This window comes from Fringilla coelebs, assembly GCF_963513975.1.
Source record: "Fringilla coelebs genome assembly, chromosome: 20".
Taxonomy (NCBI): Eukaryota; Metazoa; Chordata; class Aves; order Passeriformes; family Fringillidae; genus Fringilla; species Fringilla coelebs.
The window spans coordinates 4,246,147-4,263,931 of NC_140046.1; the positions used below are offsets into that span (position 1 = coordinate 4,246,147).

Below are 17,785 nucleotides of genomic sequence, written 5' to 3' on the forward strand. Positions count from 1 at the left end.
GCCCTAGGTCAGATCCACGTGGCACTGGGGAAGTGGGGAACGAGGAACTTTGGCCAAGGCTGGGCACGGATCAGATGCAATGTGATGGCTGCTGGACTCTGCACCCACTGCACCCTTTATGTCCACGGTACGGTGGGACAGAAGTTTCCCAAAATCCCATCATCCATCTATGCCGGCCTCGTTTTTCACCAAGCACAAACCAACACTTAAAAAAGAATTAGGGAGCAATGCTCTTCCCCAGGGAGCTGAGGCAAACACGGCATCTTTCTCTCCCAGCTGCAAAGTTGGCTCCACGCATGCTTGCCCCTGTTTTCCTCCCCAGACCTCTCCATTCCCAATCCTTTGATGGCACCTGCAAAGAATTGTTTGTTTTCTGTCAAAAGCAGCAGCGGCTGAAGGCAGCCCCTCATTAGCAGTCCAGGTACATGCCTGGGGATGCATCAGGCAGATTAAAATTATTTGAATATCATAATATTAGAAACTTCAATTTGGCCTCAAAATGCTCATCTTCCGAGCCCTACCAGGGCTTTGCTGCATTAAACATTGATGGCGCTACTGGCGGATCAAAGTTTTGGGTTTAGAGCTGAAAGTGCTTTGCAGAAGAGCCGGCAGCACCCCCGGGATGAGGATCCCAGCATCATTTCCAGCCCCGCTCCCACCACAGCCGTGGGGCTGGTGGCACAACAGACAGTGCCACGGGGCTGGTGGCGCACAGCCCATGACGTGGGACTGGCTGCTGCTCCGCTCTCGGCTCCCCATGCCAAGCCATGCCATTCTCCATGGCAGGAATGATGCAAAGCAGGACCTGGGATTAAAATTAACCCCCCGGTGGAGCTGGCTGCGTGGGCTGTGTGTGCGGCGGGGCTGGCCGGGCTGCGGGGGATCCGCCGAGGCGAAGCCATCTGGGCTTTTGGAGGGATGGGGAGGGGGTTATTAAACAAAGAGATTTTTTTTTTTTTAATATATTTTTAACACCCGCAAGAGCCGTCCATCAGCCAACATGGAGCTGCTCGGTGCCGGTGCCAGCACCATCTGCCCACTGCCGGGCTGGCTGCCCTCCGGGACCCCGAGGCAGGGGGCTGGGGAGGGGCTCTTGGAACCCCACCACAAAGAATACCGGCCCCTCTCTGTGCTGCTCCGGGTCCAGGTGCATTTCTGCTTGCAGGATGATGAGCCCAGCCCTAATTTGGGCTATTTGGGAATGGGGAAGATGAGACTGGGGGAAGGGAGGTGGTTGTGGTGAGAGTTCTGTAGGGTGGGGAGGCAGGATATGGTGCGCTGGGCACCGAGCACCTTTCGCACAGCTCTCGGTGGCTCCCACCCCGAAGGTTTGCCGTGATTCGGGGAGGAAGGGGGGGTTAGGCCACCCCCCTCCCCCAACCTTCATCTCCAGCTTTAGCGGCCGCCGCACTCGAAGAGTTACGGCGTGGGGGTGGGGTAGCAGGGAGGAGCCCCCCCCCCCCCCCCCCCCCCCCCCAGCCTGCGGGATTGGAGGGCGCCTCGCTCGGAGATTTACGGCCACGGGTGGGTGAGGGGAGCCCCCCCCACCCCGGCTCCATCCCTGGAATTAGCGAGCGCCCCACTTCGAGCATTACGGCCGGCCCCCCGCCCTGTCCCTGGGATTGGCGAGCTCGGAGCATTACGGCGGGGGGGATTTGAGGGGGAGGCGGGCAGAGCCCCCCCTCGCTCCGCACATCCCCGGCACTGGGTGTGCGCCGCGCTCGGAGCATTACGGCGAGGGGGGGCTGAGAGGGAGGCGGGGAGAGCCCCCCCGATCCTTGGATTGGTGTGCGCTGCGCTCGGAGCATTACGGCCCCCCCCCTCCGCCGTCCCCGGTATCGGCGGGCGCCGCTCGGGGCGCCGCCGCCGCCGCGCCCGCAGCGGAGCTGTCCGCGGTGCTGACCGCCGCCGGCCATGGGCCCGCCGCCCGCGCTGCTCCTGCCGCTCCTCGCCGCGCTGCTCCGCGCCCCGGCACACGGTAAGAGCCGACCGACACCCCGGGTCATCCCCGCCGTGCACACCGACCACCCTGCGCTACCGGGTGGCCTCAACCCGCCTCCGTCGCCGTCAAACTTTGCCAACTCGTGCTCGCCCCCCGGTGCGGAGAGGACCCTCCCCGTTTTCCCCCGGTGAACCGAGAATCCCCTTCCCCGTTATCCGCCCCACCGCCACCCCCTCCGGGGACGCGCACGGCGCTTTGCAGCCGGGCTGGTGCAACGCCGCCCCCGGCAGGCTCCGGCGGCAGCCCCTCTGCCGGTGTTACCGGCGGGGGGAGCATCGCCGCACCGGGGGCTGAGCAGGCACGGCGGACCCGCTCCCGCGGTCACCGAGCCCTTCGAGCCGCCCTCGGGCTGGCTATGCCGTGAGCCGGTCCCTCCGTGCGGTCCCCGCTGCCGGCTGGGGGGCACCGGAGGCATTTGGTTCTTTCCCCGTTGGGGTGACCCCTCCTGCTCCGCGGGGGACACGGGGAGCGCAGGGGTGGCGGGGGCCGGTTTGCCAAGGAGAGCAGCCAACACCCAGCTCGGCTCCTTGTCTCTGCCGCCCGTGGGGCACCGGCAGTCTCGATGCCTCGTGGCTCCGCTGCCCCAAAAATAGGATTGGGGACCTTCCAAGGCTTGGGGAGATCTGTCAGGGATTGGGGTGCCCCGGAGCAGTGTGGCCAGGCATGGGGCGATGGGCGGGTCGCGGTCCAGCCCTGCTGGCCCCGGTGGGATGCGGGATGTGGGCACCGGCTGCAGGCAGCAGCCGTGCGGGGAGTTACATAAACTCCCCATCTGGCAGCGGAGCCCAGGCGGGGAAGGGCGCCGTGGCCCTGCGCCCGCTGCTATTCCCAGCCCACCCTGCCGCCTGGGGCTGCTGCCACAGCCTTCTTCCTTGGGAGAGGCAGAGGATGGGGACAGCAAGTGGGGCAGTGCCATTGCACCCCCATCTCCTGCCCTGCTGGGGGGGACAGCTGAACTGGAATGGGGGGTCCATACCAGTGGCTCTGTCCTGGGAGCAGGGCACTGAGCAGGGCAGATCTCCCCCAAGGGAGGCTGGTGCTTACTGTGTCAGTTTAATGATTTCTAATGAGCAATTACCTCTAGTCAGTCCCCTAATTTCTGAATATCAATAAAGTTAATTAAACACTGCATGTGCATTTCCCAGAGTCTTAAAAGTAGGGATGCCCTGGGAGGTGCTGAGCTTTTCCCAGGGCTGGGACCCATGGGGTCCTGTCCACCCTGTATCCCCTCATCATGTACCGGGAGCTGCCTGTGTGGCTCGTGCCTCAAACTCCCCATCCTCCATCAGGCAGGGCTCCCAGGGGTTCCATGCAGCAGTACCAGGCTCAGTGTCACTGTGGCCTTGACTTGGCATCGATGGTCTGGCGCATGATGGGGATGAGCTATGGGTCAGAGGGACGTGGGGTCAGGGAGTCTTGGACACCTCTTCTAGGGTGGGGAGCTTTGTGATGTGGTCTGAGTGGTGGCAGTGCAGGGTCTGATCCTGTCTCTCTCCTGCCCCAGCTGTGGGGCACCACCAGCCCCTGGTGTCCACAGGGATTTGCCCCAGCAGAAAATGGGGTCCGGACCCCAGGGCACTGGTGAGGCCGAGGGGTACAGTGCCAGGCGCAGCTCCATCAGCCCTGTCCCACTGCAGCCCCTCTCCCCAGCTCTCCAAAGCCATGGCAGGCTGGGAATTTTTTGTGGGGGTCATCTTAGCCTCGCTGGAGGGAGCTCCTTGTAATTTGGGGTCCTGGCAGCCTGGGGCATTAGGAAGCAGCACAGGCTGTGGCAGGGGGCGCAGGGCCTGGCCGTGCCCCCATGAGCTGTGCCACAGCGTCCAGCATCAGCCAGATGCACTGTGCCCAGAGGGGTGATGGATTTGGGGGACACGGTGGCCCTGGGGGAGTGGGTGTTGCCTGGGGTCTCGGTGTGAGGAGGGGGCTGGGGAAGGAGGCGGGCGCCTGCTCCAGTAATTACCGGCGCGTGTGCTCGTGCCCTGCGTGCCTCGGAGGAGTTCGTCACCGCCACGCTGCCGTGCCGCCAGGCCAGGATTATCTGGATAATGCTCTTAAGCCAGGGAGCGGGAGGGCAGGGCTGTCCCGCGGGGATGTGGGGCGCAGGCTGAGCCAGGCACCCCCAGCATTGCCCGGAGCCTGACTGCCGCAGGGTTTGCAGTGGCGGGGATGAATTCAGCGCAGGGTGCTGTGCCAGGCAGGGCTGGAGCAGAGCAGTGGGGGGAAAATGGGGTGCAAAAAACCTTGGGCAAGGGCATGACAAGGGCACCCCCAGGCCTGGTTTGGAGCAGCAGAGAGCCTCCAGCTTTTTCTGCGCTGCTGGTGGGACCCCCAGGCTGGCACGGGGCTCCTGGGGCTGTCACTCCCTGCCAGGGTGGGGCTGAGGCTGACCCTGGCTGTGGGGTCCCCTGGGAGCACCAAGAGCCCCCGGGGGAGGTGGATGAAGTTGTGTCTCCAGCGGCTCTGACGGGAGAGGATAATTTTGCCTCCAATCAATTCTTTAAATGCGCACAATTGAAAGATTGCCTCTGAAAGCTGCCTATAACCAGGGAGGTAATGGATTCCCTCCAGTCGCAGGCAGGAGCTCGGGAGTGGCAGCATCCCTTCCTCCTGCTGCTGGGGATGTGGGGACAACCAGAGGACCAGCACTGCTCCCACCATGAGCAAGCTTGGGTGGGTGAAGGGGCTGCCTGGACCCCTCAGAGGCAGCTGGGGATGCTTCTATCTGCCTGGCTCACTGCCAGCCTGCCCTGTGCTGAGACCTGGCACTGCTCATCACATCCTCCAAGGTGTCAGGGGGTCCCACTGGCCAAGGCTGGGGATCTGCCCGGCCCCCAGCCCACAGGAGAAGCAGCAGGAGCCAGCCTGCATGCTCGCTGTGCCAGTAGGAATTATTACATATATAATTTAAATGCAGTAACGAGCTGTGCTGAAGGGATCAAATATTAATCAGCTGCAAGAGCGCTGCTCTGACCCTGTGAAAATGGAGAGAGGTGCTTGAAATGCCAGATCAGCCAGTGGTGGGTGATGAGCGAGGTGATGCTTGGGCAGGGCAGGCTCTGGTGGTCCCCGGATACCCTGGGGGGTGTTATCAAGGGACAATGTTGGCTGTAAGATCAGCCCTGAGCGTCTTCCAGAACTGGCTGGCTCATCCTCCAGGAAAAGCAGGGCTTCGGCAGGATGTGGGGCTGGCTGAAGAGACATGGGGGCAGCTGAAAAGCTGGCTCTGGCAGGAGCAGGCGGCGATGGGAGGGGATGGTGTCTGCAGGAAGTATGACATGGCTGAGCAGCCCAACGCGGAGCCCGACAAGCAGCTCTCGCTCGCCTCCCGCAACCGATTTCAATTACTGTCTCTGGCAGTGGGCGGAGGGAAGGGGAGACGGGAGCTGGGTGGGCAGCGTGGCCCTGCTCACCCTGCCTGACTCCTGCCCACGCTGCGCAGGCACCCCCAGCACCCAGGGGTGCCCTGAGGACTGGGTGCCCCTCTGCCCCCCCAGAGGGGCGAGCTGTGCTGGGTCCTGGGAGAGACCAGAGCTTGCATAGAGCCCCATGGGGGCCTGGCACCTACACCATGGCCAGAGTGGGGTGGCACAGAACGGGTGCTGCCCAGCAGTGGGGTATCCATCACAGGAAATCCTGGGAGAGCGGCTGGAGGGGCTGATTTAGGTGCTGTGAGCCCAGGGAGGGGGGACATGGCACCGCACAGCGCTCGGGTCTGAAATAGCAGCAGACATACAATTTATCACCGCTGCTGCCACGCAGGGAAATTGCTGTAGAAACCCATTAGCTCCGCAGGGAGAATGGGGAAGGGGGATTACATGGGCTGTGGGTGGCGAGGAGGGGACAAGGACACCATTGGGAAGGGAGGAAAGCCCCAGGGACGGGCACCGAGCTGCCCGCTGGGCTCTGCCCAGGTGCCCGCCCGGTGCCGGGGGTGCTCCGTGTGTCAGCCGGCGCTCGGCCGCCGCGATGCTCCAGGGAACCAGTTGCGGTGATGTGACATGTGTCAGCGGGTAAATGACTGTTCAATTCAAGGAGAATTGCAAAACATACAAGGTCAAACGCTTCCCCGCCAGCGCTGCCATGAATATTAAAGCCGAGCTCCTCCGGTAGCTGCCAGGGCTGGCGGCCGCACCCGCCCGCAGCGTCCCCGGGCACTGGGGCAGCCCCTTGGATCCCTGCTCCAGCTGCTCTGACAGTCTCAGCTTGGCCGTGGGCAGCTGGGGTCACTGGCAGTGCCACGGTGGCCATGGGGTGGCAGGACACGGATGCCAGCATCGGTGCCAGCTTGCCATGCTGGGTGCCAGTGGTTTGTCTGTGGTGACAGCTGGTGGCTGCACAGTCCTGCCCGTGCCCACCTGCCCCTGCCTTCACGCTCACACCATCTGTGTGCCCCCGCCTGCATCCGCCCACCCACACCTGCATCACCCACCCAGCCTGCCTGCCTCCAGACAATGCCTGAATTCCCTCGCTGCCTACACCTGCCCACCCACCACCTGCACCCACCTGTATTCCCTGCCTGCTCCTGCCCACGCTGCATTCACACCTGGAAGCAAGCCCTGCTCCCTGCCTGAGGTCCTCAGGGCCACCAGGGCAGGGGGCAGGTAGGGATCTGACATCAGTAAGGTGTGCTCCCTCTCCTGTTCCTGCTGTGGAGGCTGGGGGTGGTTCAGGGGGCTGGAGGCCGTGGGACAGGGAGGCTGTGGGTTGGGGGAACATGGTGTCGGCTGCCTGACAGCTCATTCATCACAGCTGCAGGCCCTGACCGTGGGGGCAAAGCCAGATTGGATTTTAAATTAGAAAATAAACCTAGAATCTTGTGAGGCCCAGCCCCTGCCCTCACCCTGTGCCCGCCTGCACCTCCCACTGCCCCCTCCTACGGATGGGGAAACTGAGGCACGGAACACCACCGTGCCACAGGGCTGTGATGCTCCTGGGGCCACCGAGGGCCCTGCCCTGTCCCCTCCCTGAGTCGGGCGCTCTGTTATTGCTGTCTTGGCGGGCAGCATCGATCGGGGCTCCCTGGGCGGCCGCGTCCCGCCTTATTTATTTATTTGTGACAGCAGGCAGCATCGATCCCCGCCGGGGGGCCCCGCCCGCCACAGCCGGATTAGTCTCCGGCATCTCCCGGCTGCTGTTAATAAACTCCCACCCGACAAAGCCAATGGGAGGGATTAGGACCCCATCCCGGCTGTGACCGTGGCCAGCATGCCGAGGGACCCCGACAGGTAGGTGGCTGCTGGGGGCTTGGCAGCCCCTCTGCCCACGCCGAGTTCAGCGGGGTCACTGCTGGCTGCCAGGGCCCGGAGGGGTGTGTGCTGGGTAGCCAGTCCCACGTCAGCAGTCCCTGGTCACCTTGGGGACATGGGAGGGACATAGCTGTGGCACTGGAGATAAGCTGCTTAGAGACATCTGTGGAGGTGGAGGATCTAATTCTGTGATGCTCACGGGGCAAGGGTGGCAGCAGCTGGGCACCTCCTGCTTCCCACGGTGTCCTGAGAGCCTGCATCCCCAGAGGGCCAAGAGTCCCAACAAGCATCCCCTGGTGCCAAGAGCATCCTGCGGTACCCAGAGCCCCACACAGAGCCCAGGGCAGTGCCTGGTGCCAGGACTGCCCAGCCCAGGGTGCTCAGTGTCCAGATGGGAGCTGCTGCAGGATCCTTGCTGGGAGGCCTGGCCTTAGCCAGTGGCCTCCATGGGGACCTCCGTGCCCCCCAGCAACCCGGGCAGGTGAGATGCTCATGGACAGGAGTGTCCAGGGGGCTGGGTGGGCATCTCTAGCCCAGCCTTCACCACACAGGGCAGTGGTGGTGGTGCAGGGCACAGCCCTGAGCACTAATCTGCTATTAAAGCCCAACGGAGATTTTGGCGCCCTTCAGTATAAACTCATTAACTTTTATGTTCTAATAAATGGATCCCATTAAAATATAATTCTGGCCTTGCTGGGGGGCAAGCAAACCCCTTGGAGCTGGTGTGGGCAGGTGTCCCTGCTGTGCCTCTGTGCCCAGGGCATTACCAGTGTCCCAGCCCGATGGCAGGGGGGTGCTGGGGACAAGGGGTGGGTAGCGGCGGTGTGAGGAGGCCTGCCAGCACCCAGCAGCTCCCCACTACTCTGCACACCCAAGATAATGTCTCTTAATAGTCCCTTAAAAGCAGCAGTCGCAGAGTAATTAATCTTCGCGGGGCCCTGCCCTGCTACGGATAGGGATAATTAGCCGGTAATTGGCAGTATCGTGTCATCAGTGCCTGTGCACGGCGGCAAGACGTGCCCACGCGCTGCCGTGGCCTCGGAGGGATGCTGGGTGTCACCATGGCACCCCCTCTGCCGTGGCACCGAGCTGTGCCCAGCAGGAGAGGGGACGGTGCTGTGCCCGATGCAGGAGCGGGAGATGCTGGGTGACTCATTAGGGCTGATTAAATTCTTTTATTTTTGGTCTAAAGGCCGTAAGCTGCTGGGCTGGGCATGCTGGGGATTTGTTCAGGAACTAATGCCTGGGAGGGACACGGGGCTGTGACAGGGGAATCCCTGTGGTTGTGAGTGGGAGAGGGGGGAGCATCAATGGGATAAGGGTTCCCTACAGACTCACAGTGCTCAGGGACAGCCTGGCTGGAAGGAAGCTGAGCTCTCTGGCAGCCTGGAGAAGCTGCAAATGTCCAGGCTCCCGTGACATTCCTGGCACAGCTGGTCATGGCAGTCATGGTAATCACCTGCACATCTGCACCCTGGGAATATGCAGACCCAGGAGAACCTTGGCAGGGGATGGCCACCTCTGTGGTGAGGGATAATCTGAGATTAGGGACACCCAGTCCCACGGCTGTCCCCATCCGGGCTGGCTCACAGGAGGAGTGGGCACGCCTTCACGTGGTACAAGCTGCAGATGTGAATTGATTAGCCTGGGCTTAATTGCTAGGGCTGTCCCAGTGAAGGGTATGCTGGGGAGAGGGTGTCACATTCCCACTGTGTGTGGATGATGCACTTGTTTGCCATCCAGGTTTTGGGAGCATATTGGTGTGCAGGGAAGCGTTAGCCCTTGGAGCAGCACTGGCCTGTGGTGCAGGTCCATGGGAAGTGTTGGTCCCCAGTGCAGCACAGGTCTGTGGCACTGCACCAGCATCACTCCCCAGAGCTGCATCCACACCTGATACAACACCAGTCCATGTCCAGGCTCTGCTCCCCGGCGCCACTGAGGGCGCAGCGTTGGTCTGTGATGAAGCATGACCCCCTGATGCATCACCAGTCCCTGTTCCCTCTCATTCCCCAACACAGCATCAGCCCGCAGGTTCCCCAGCATCCCACACCCTTTCCTCCCTCCAGGCTACAACGGACTGGCGAGGAAGACTGGGGAGAGCGCTGAGGTGGAGCCGACGGCGCTGCCCACGCCGGCCGAGCGGGAGGCGGAGGCTCGCTTTGTGAGCACCGCGCCCACGCTGAAGATCCTCAACCACCACCCGCTGCTGGAGGACCTGCTGCACGAAGCCTTCCTCAAGAAGGACTACCTGGCCCAGGCGCCGTTCCTGCCTGCTGGGCCCGGCCCCCTCCTCCCTGGCGGTGCCCTCCAGCCGGCCCCCGGCCCCCCAGAACCCGAGCCGTCCCCCCGCACCCCTGCCCTGCCCCGGCCCGCCTTCCCCACTGACCCACTGACCACGCCAGCGGGGCGCCCCGGGCCATGGGGGGAGGCGTGGGGGGCTGTGCCAGGTGCAGACCCCTCGTGGTCCCCCTCTGGGGTGCCAGAGTCAAGCACTGCATCCCCCAGCCAGGCACCCACCACGGCTGGCACATCCCTGGCACCCCGAGGTGGGGCCACTGTGGTGCCAGGGGATGAGGAGGGGACCACCACCACCTCCACCATCACCACCACCACTGTCACCACCCTGCAGGGGCCAGGTGAGCGCCAGGGAGGGAGTCGGGTGGAACTAGGGTGGAGTGAGGCTGAGCTGGGCTTTCTTCTGTCACCAGCTCCCTGCAACCGGACGCTGGCGGGTCCCGAGGGTTGGCTGGTGTCCCCAGAGCCAACTGGTGTCCCCTATGATGGCAGCCTGGACTGCACCTACACCATCTCTGTCTACCCTGGCTATGGTGTGGAGCTCAAGGTGAGCTGAGTGCTGAGGGTGGGCCAGGGTGGCAAGTGCCTGCAGACAAGTGTGTGTGTCTGTGCCACGGCTGTGTGTCTGTGCAGGGTGCAGCAAACACCTGTCCTTGTCCCCATGCCCGTGTCCCCAAGCAAAGAGAGCTGGCTCAGGACATTGCCTACCCTCAGGCCCCGGCACAGGGATGTGGGTACATGAGCTGCTGGGATGCCCCAGGATGCTCTGTGCCCACCAGCTGCTGTGCCTGGCACCCTTCACAAAGAAGTGCTGTGAGATTTAATTAATGAAGCCCTAATGGAGAAGGTGTGAGCAGTGCCAGCAGGTGCCAAGCTGTGCTGCAGGGCCAGGAACACCCAGCACCCATCTGCCAGCAGTAGAGGCTGACAGCAAACCCTGCTGTGCTCAGCCCTTGTGCTGCTCCCGTCAGTGGCACGTGGCCACGTGTCCCCATCTCTGCTGAGGCCACCACAGGGCAGTTGCCATGGCTTGTGGAAAGCTGGTGGTGAGCCAGAGGCAGCAACTCCACCACCAGCCCTGCTCCAGCCCACACTCACCAGTGCTGCTGCTCCTCACCATGCAGCATGGCTTAATTAGCATCATTAATAGCAAATTGCTCCAGAGGGCGAGGCTGGCTGGCTGCAAGGCTGCCAGCGTGGGCCTGGCTGTGCTGTGGTGCTCTGGCAGAGCCGGGCCCTGCTGCTCTTGGCGTGGGGGATGATTTATGGCCCTGCTAACCATGTTTGAAAGGTGCTGCCCTGCACAGACAAGCTCCAGCGGGCTATCGACCGCAGAGAAACCGCTCAAGGACCAGCTCCCAGCCAGGCACCGGGTGAGGCTGCCGTGGTGACACTTGTGTCCCCTGCAGGTAGAGAACATCAGCCTGGCAGAAGGGGAGACACTGACGGTGGAGAGTGCGGGAGGCCTGGAACCCAACCTCCTGGCCAACGAGTCCTTCCTGCTGCGGGGCCAGGTCATCCGCAGCCCAGCCAACCTCCTCACCCTCCGCTTCCAGAGCCCCCGGCCCCCCAGCCCTGGCTCCTACCACTTCCACTACCAAGGTATGGGGCTAAGAACCCTCTGTACCCTCTGGGAGCTTCCCTGCCAGCATGGTGCTAATTTGGATTGTGGGGATTAACCAGGAGTTTATCTGAGTTTTAAGCAGGCACTGACTAGGTGAGGAACGCTCATGGAGAGCTAATTGGCCTTAGCAGTTATGGATCCATTGAGCATAATTTCCAGCTGCCATAAGCACTGTGTCACTCGAGCCCTGCCACACCCAGGCACTTCCAGAGCTCTGGGGAGGCAGTTTTTGGGTTCTGGAGGGGAAGTCCATTACTCTTCAACCTTGGTAACAACACCACCTTCCCCCAGCCTACCTGCTGAGCTGCCCCTTCCCAGCACGGCCAGCTTTCGGGGAGGTCTCTGTCAGCAGCCTGCACCCCGGTGGGGACGCCCGTTTCCGCTGCTCCACGGGATACCAGCTGCAGGGCGCCCGCCGGCTCGTCTGCCGCAACGCCACCCGCCCCTTCTGGAGCGCCCGCGAGCCCCTCTGTCTCGGTGAGCACCGGCAGCTCGGGGACACGGCACAGCTGGCGTGGCACAGCCACCCACTGACGGTCCCTCTCCCACAGCGGCGTGCGGCGGGGTAGTCCGGAATGCCACAGTGGGACGCATTGTGTCGCCCGGCTTTCCCGGGAACTACAGCAACAACCTGACGTGCCACTGGCTGCTGGAAGCGCCGGATGGCCACCGCCTGCACCTCCACTTCGAGAAGGTTTCACTGGCAGAGGACGATGACAGGTTTGGCTCAAACTTGGGGGGCAGGGGTGTGGGGGCACTCTGGGGCAGCCCTTCAGGGGGCTGTGTTCAAGGATGAGTGCTCTTGGCTATATCCAAGGATGGGCTCCATTGGCCATATCCAAGGATGGGTGCCCTTAGTCATATTTAAGGATGGGTGCTGTTTACCGTGGCCAAGTGTGGCTACCTTGGCCACGGTCAAGGATAGTGCTGTTGGCCATATTCAAGGAAGATAACCTCCGACCATGCCCAAGGATGGAAATGGCTGGGGTTGGAGGCTACCATCCATGCCCAAGCATGGCTGCTGCTGGCCATGGCCAGCAGTGCACCCTGCCTTTGTCATGCCTTGGCAGGCTCATCATCCGCAACGGCAACAACGTGGAGGCACCGCCGGTGTACGACTCCTACGAGGTGGAGTACCTGCCCATCGAGGGGCTGCTCAGCACCGGGCGCCACTTCTTCGTGGAGCTCACCACCGACAGCAGCGGGGCCGCGGCGGGCATGGCGCTGCGCTATGAGGGTATGGGGCCAAGGGCACAAGGGGTGACCCAAACATCCCTGTGCCCACCCGGCCCCCGCAGACCTTTGCCCCTGTGCCCGCAGCCTTCGAGCAGGGCCATTGCTACGAGCCCTTCGTCAAGTATGGGAACTTCACGGCCAGCGATCCCCGGTACCCTGTGGGCACCACCGTGGAGTTCAGCTGTGACCCTGGCTACACGCTGGAGCAGGGCTCCACCATCATCGAGTGTGTCGACCCCAGTGACCCGCAGTGGAATGAGACAGAACCAGCGTGCCGTGGTGGGTGCTGGTGCTGGAGGGTGCCGGGGGTTGCTGTGGATGGGGCATGAGAGATACCGCAGCCACCATGCTGCTGAGTGTGATGGAGCTGAGGGGCATGGTGGGCGCTGGATGTGGGATGCTGGAGTGGGTGCTTCGGTGGGTGCCCCACGGCAGTGCCAAGCCTGGAGTGTGCCCACAGCGGTGTGCAGCGGGGAGCTGACAGACACGGCCGGGGTGGTGCTGTCACCCAACTGGCCAGAGGCATACGGCAAGGGCCAGGACTGCATCTGGGGGCTGCACGTGGAGGAGGACAAGCGCATCATGCTGGACGTCCGCGTGTGAGTGCTGGGATGGGATGGGGATGGTGGGATGGAGGATCTGTGCCCTCCCTGACCTCACGGTCCCACTGCCCCAGGCTGCGGCTGGGCTCGGGGGACATGCTGACCTTCTACGACGGGGACGACCTGACGGCGCGCATCCTGGGCCAGTACACGGGCGCCCGTGGCCGCTTCAAGCTCTACGCATCCACCGCCGATGTCACCGTGCAGTTCCAGTCTGACCCCGGTGCCGGTGCCTTCGCCTATCGGCAGGGCTTTGTCATCCACTTCTCCGGTGAGGCCCGTGGCAGGACAGTGCCCCTGGTGTCCGCAGTGTCCCCACTGCCCTGCTCAGCCTTCCGTGCCCACAGAGGTTCCCCGTAATGACACCTGCCCTGAGCTGCCGGACATTGCCAATGGCTGGAAGACGTCCTCACAGCCAGAGCTTCTCCATGGCACTGTGGTGACATTCCATTGCTACCCCGGCTTCCAGCTGACTGGCACTGACCTCCTGATGTGTCACTGGGACCTGACATGGAGCGGTGATCTACCCTCCTGCGAGCGGGGTGAGTGGTGCCCACCAGTGACCCCCTGCCCTCCGGCCCATCTCCAGCCACCGTCACCACTGGCCCTTCCTGCCTGCAGTGACAACCTGTCGGGACCCTGGGGATGCTGAGCACAGCCGCAGGGTGGTCTCCAACCCTAAATTCCCGGTGGGAGCCACCGTGCAGTACGTCTGCGACAAGGGCTATGTCCTGGCGGGCGCCGGGACCCTCACCTGCCATGACCGTGCTGCTGGGGGACCCAAGTGGAGTGACCGCCTCCCCAAGTGCATCCGTGAGTTGGGCGTCCCCTCCTCGGGCATATCCTCCGAGCCGAGGGCGAGCGCTGACGCCACCGTACCACTGCCTCGCAGCGGAGACGTACGAGCCCTGCCACAACCCCGGCGTGCCGGCGGGCGGGCGGCAGAGCCCGGAGCGGCGGCTGTACCCGGCGGGAGCCACCCTACACTTCTCCTGCACCGCCGGCCGGGCGCTGCTGGGCGAGAGCAGCCTGCGCTGCCTGCCCGGGCACCCCTCACGCTGGAGCGGCTCCCCTCCCATCTGCAAGGCGGGTGAGACGAGCACCCCCCACCCCAGCACCCCGCCGGCACCGCTCAGCACCCCACTTCTCACCCCTGGTGTTGGTTTCTTTCTTCCGCCTCCTCCAGCCTCCTACGATGAGTTTTACAGCAACCGCAACCTGGATGGTAAGGGCGAGGGTGTTTGGGGGTGCCAGAGCGTGGAGGGGCACCCGGGGTGCGGCCGATGTGGGGTGTCCCCTGGGTGAGCCCCCAATTCTCCCTCCCGGACAGCTGTGGCCAAGGCCGTGCCCTCGGGGACAACACTGGAGGGCACCAACGTGGCCATCGCTGTCTTCCTGCCCGTGCTGGTGGTGGCCCTGCTCATCGGGGGCATTTATCTCTACTTCTCCAAGTGAGTGTCCCCCTGTGACCCCATAGTGCCCCATGGTCCCCCCAGTGCCCACTGCAGCTGCCCTTTCCCCACAGGCTCCAGGGGAAGCCAGCCCTGCAGCTGCCCCTTGCTGGCTCCCACCCCTACGACCATATCACCGTGGAGTCGGCTTTTGACAATCCCACCTATGAGACAGGAGTAAGTACTGGTCCCCACACCCCCCATCTGGGGCTGGGCACCCTGGGGACCCTGCATTGCATGGGCCACCTGTGCCAGGGGCTGGGACAGGTGTGGGATGGGGTCATGTGTTCCATTAGATAGGACATCCATCCAGGAAGAGCACAGGGGATGGGACATGCACCAGAGACCACCCATGGGATGATGGATCTGTCCAAGGACTGTTCACAGGATGGACATTCAGTCAGGGACCACATACAGGATGGAACATCAATCCAGGGACCACACGTGGGGTGGGATATCCATACAGGCACCACACATTAGTTCAGAAACCATCCAGGGACCACTCACACTACCTGGGATATCCATCCAAGCACCATGTACAGGATGGACGCTGATCCAGGACCCATGTATGGGATGGGACACACATCCCCAGGGCTCTCTGTAGTCCGGGATGTGCCCCCAGCTCCTCATGGGATGGGAGATGCCCTATCCCTGTCCCAGGCACCCATTGCACTGCCGAGTGTCCAACCCCTTGCAGTCTGTTTTCTTTGCAGGACACGAGGGAATATGAGGTGTCCATCTAGGTGTGGGCAGCGTGGAGCAGGGCGCTGCAGCCACCCCTCCCGGGCCCCCCCGTGCCCGCCGGCCCCCGGCACGGGCTGGGAACACCTCTCCCAAGGAGACTCAAGCCGAGCGCTTGGCAGGACCCACCTGGGCACCGGCCACCCCCCTGCCACCACCCCCGATCCACCCGGACCCCCGTGGGCTCTGCCCGAGCCCCACTGTCACCCAGCCCCCCGCACTGGGCTCATGAGAGGCTGAGCCAGCGAGGGTCCCCGGACCCCATCCTGCCCCCCGGTCCCTGAGCCAGCGAGGGTCCCCGGACCCCATCCTGCCCACCGGTCCCTCCAGCCCCCCGCAGGGGAAAAACAGCATCCCCCCCAGTCCCTGCGAGGGAGGAGTGACACAGGCAGGGGGAGCAGCGCTGTGGGGATCCCCAGGTAAGGACAGGGCTCCCCGGGGTTGCAGCGGGGAGGGGACAAAGCCCCGGGGAGTGGGCGAGGGGCTTGGGTGGCCATGTGGGTGCCCCCCCCGCCCTCGCCCCCCACCCAGCACAGGGCTGGTCCCCCCGCAACCCCGTGTCTCCCACCGCCGCCACGCAGGGACGTGTCCCTCCCGTGTCCCCAGCATGCTGCGTGTCCCCCCGGCCCCCGCTTGCTTCGCCCTCACCGGGGGGGTCCCTTCCGCCACCAGCGTGTCCCCCCCGCGCGTCCCGGCACCCCAGCGCGGCCAGACCCGCAGTGACGGGGTGGGCAGGGGCACCGGGCATGGCTGTGCCCCCCCACCGCTGCGTCCCGCCCGGGCTGGTGACCCCGGCCCCCGCCGCCCCCTCGATCTGGAGGGGACACCGCCCCCCTCCCCATCTTTTGGTTGTTTCATTAATAAAAACTGGTGTTTTAGAAGAAGAGATGGCGTCTTCCTCAGCGGGGCCGGGCAGCTTGGAAGAGGGATACACCCACACACACACACACCCCCAGGGTGAACCCTGGGCCCACCTCACCGCTACCCCGATGACACCCCGACCCCCACGCCCGCCCCTCCCGTGTTCTCCGGGAGGGTACTGTCGCTTTAAGAGGCGTGGCCCCGCATGGTGACGTCACAAACCGAGACCGCGCCCCCGCCACCCCGGCGCGCTGCGCGCCGCGCGCCCCCTGCCGACGCGCGCGTGTTCCGCCGCCCCGCCCCGCGCCGTTACGTCACTGACGTCCCCGCTGCCCCGCCCGCTCGTTGGAACGTGACGGCCGCCACGCGCCTGCGCGAGAAGAGGGCGGAGAAGGGGCGGGGCCGGGCGGGGTCGAACGGGGAGGTGCTTCGCGCACGCGCAGTGGCTCCGCGTGCGTCCCCCCGCCCCCCCGCCGCCGCCGCCGCCGCCGCGCCAGGTCCGCGCGCGGGAGGCGGCGCGGAGCGCGCATGCGCGCGGGGCGGGCGGGGCGGGGGCGCGGAGTGCGCGTGCGCGCGCGGGGCCCGGAGCGTCGGCGCCGCCTGTGCGCGGGGCGTGCGCGGTGCGTGAGCGGCCGCGGCGGGCGCGGGGCCGCCGCCCCCTCCCTCCCTCGCCCACCCACCCCCTGCGCGGCAATGGCAGCGGGCGTCGGGCCCCCCGCGGCCGCCCCCGGGCACGGCTGGAGGAGGAGGAGGACGACGCGCAAGCCGCAGCGGCCCGTGGGATAGGCCCCGCCGCCCGCCCGCCCCCGCCGCGCCGCGCCCCCCCCCCCGCCGCCTCGACGCGGAGCCGCCGCTGTGGGACCGCCGCACGTCCCCGCCTCGCTCCCTCTCGCTGGGGGGGGCTCTCGGGGCCGCTCCTGGGCTGGATGAATGTGGGAGAAGATGGAGACCAAGACGATCGTCTACGACCTGGACACCTCCGGGGGGCTGATGGAGGTGAGGCCCGGGACGCGGCGGGGGGGGCCGGACCGGAGGGGCAGTGGGGCTGCAAGATGGCGAGGGAACCCCCCCACCCCGGAGCCCCGTGGCCTTACAAGGAAGTGCGGAGGGACGGAGGCAGCTCGCCCGGCCCCCGGAGAGGCCCTGCCGGACACGGGGCGGGCGGGGCGGGCTCGGCCGGGGCTCTGTCCCCCCCCCGATCCCCTCCCGGAGGGTCCGGGGCCGCTGTCCCCCCGGCGGGCACGGGGAGAAGGGCGCTGGGTCAGTGTCCGTGCAGCCCCTCAGAGCCCGCTCTGTCTGTGTGTGCATGTGCAGCAAATCCAGGCCCTCCTGGCTCCCCCCAAGAGCGAAGATGGGGAGAAGAAGAGCAGGAGGCCCGAGAAGGAGCCCAGGCGAAGTGGCAGGGCCACTAACCACGATAGCTGCGATAGCTGCAAGGAAGGAGGGGATCTGCTGTGCTGCGATCACTGCCCCGCCGCTTTCCACCTCCAGTGCTGGTAAGGCTTGGCGCTCTCTCCCTCCGGATCTGCCCAGAGCACCTTCCCTCCGGCCGCTCCCGCTTCCCGTTAGGTCCCGGGGAGGGGGGGGGACGTGGGGCCGGCTGGAGCAGACAGGAACAAAAAGGAGGTGCAAACCCCGCTTGGGTCCATCCCTCCTCAGACTAATCCACGGCGGCCGAGGTGAACCCTCCCCTGGCTGCTTTCTGGAGGGTTGGGGGTCCACCCTCC

At 64.8% G+C, this 17,785-nt stretch overlaps 2 protein-coding genes across 2 annotated transcripts in view; both read left to right on the forward strand.

The window, feature by feature from the left end:
- Nucleotides 1–1,914: 1,914 nt before the first annotated feature.
- SEZ6 (seizure related 6 homolog) lies at nt 1,915–15,186 on the forward strand (the record flags this gene model as incomplete). The annotated part of the gene is made up of 17 exons (XM_084219058.1): nt 1,915–1,978; nt 9,315–9,884; nt 9,957–10,090; nt 10,953–11,145; nt 11,459–11,644; nt 11,719–11,887; nt 12,238–12,404; nt 12,488–12,682; nt 12,864–13,002; nt 13,080–13,276; nt 13,353–13,547; nt 13,627–13,818; nt 13,898–14,095; nt 14,192–14,230; nt 14,336–14,456; nt 14,531–14,633; nt 15,154–15,186. 17 exons carry the CDS (start codon nt 1,915–1,917, stop codon nt 15,184–15,186), a joined length of 2,895 nt encoding a protein of 964 aa, XP_084075184.1.
- A 1,578-nt stretch (nt 15,187–16,764) lies between these two features.
- Nucleotides 16,765–17,785, forward strand: part of PHF12 (PHD finger protein 12) — a 31,472-nt gene continuing 30,451 nt past the window's right edge. Inside the window, exons 1-2 of the mRNA XM_084218935.1 lie at nt 16,765–17,054; nt 17,373–17,554. Coding sequence (XP_084075061.1) covers nt 16,989–17,054; nt 17,373–17,554 — 248 coding nt within the window. The 5' untranslated portion in view covers nt 16,765–16,988. The remainder of the gene's footprint in view (nt 17,055–17,372; nt 17,555–17,785) is intronic.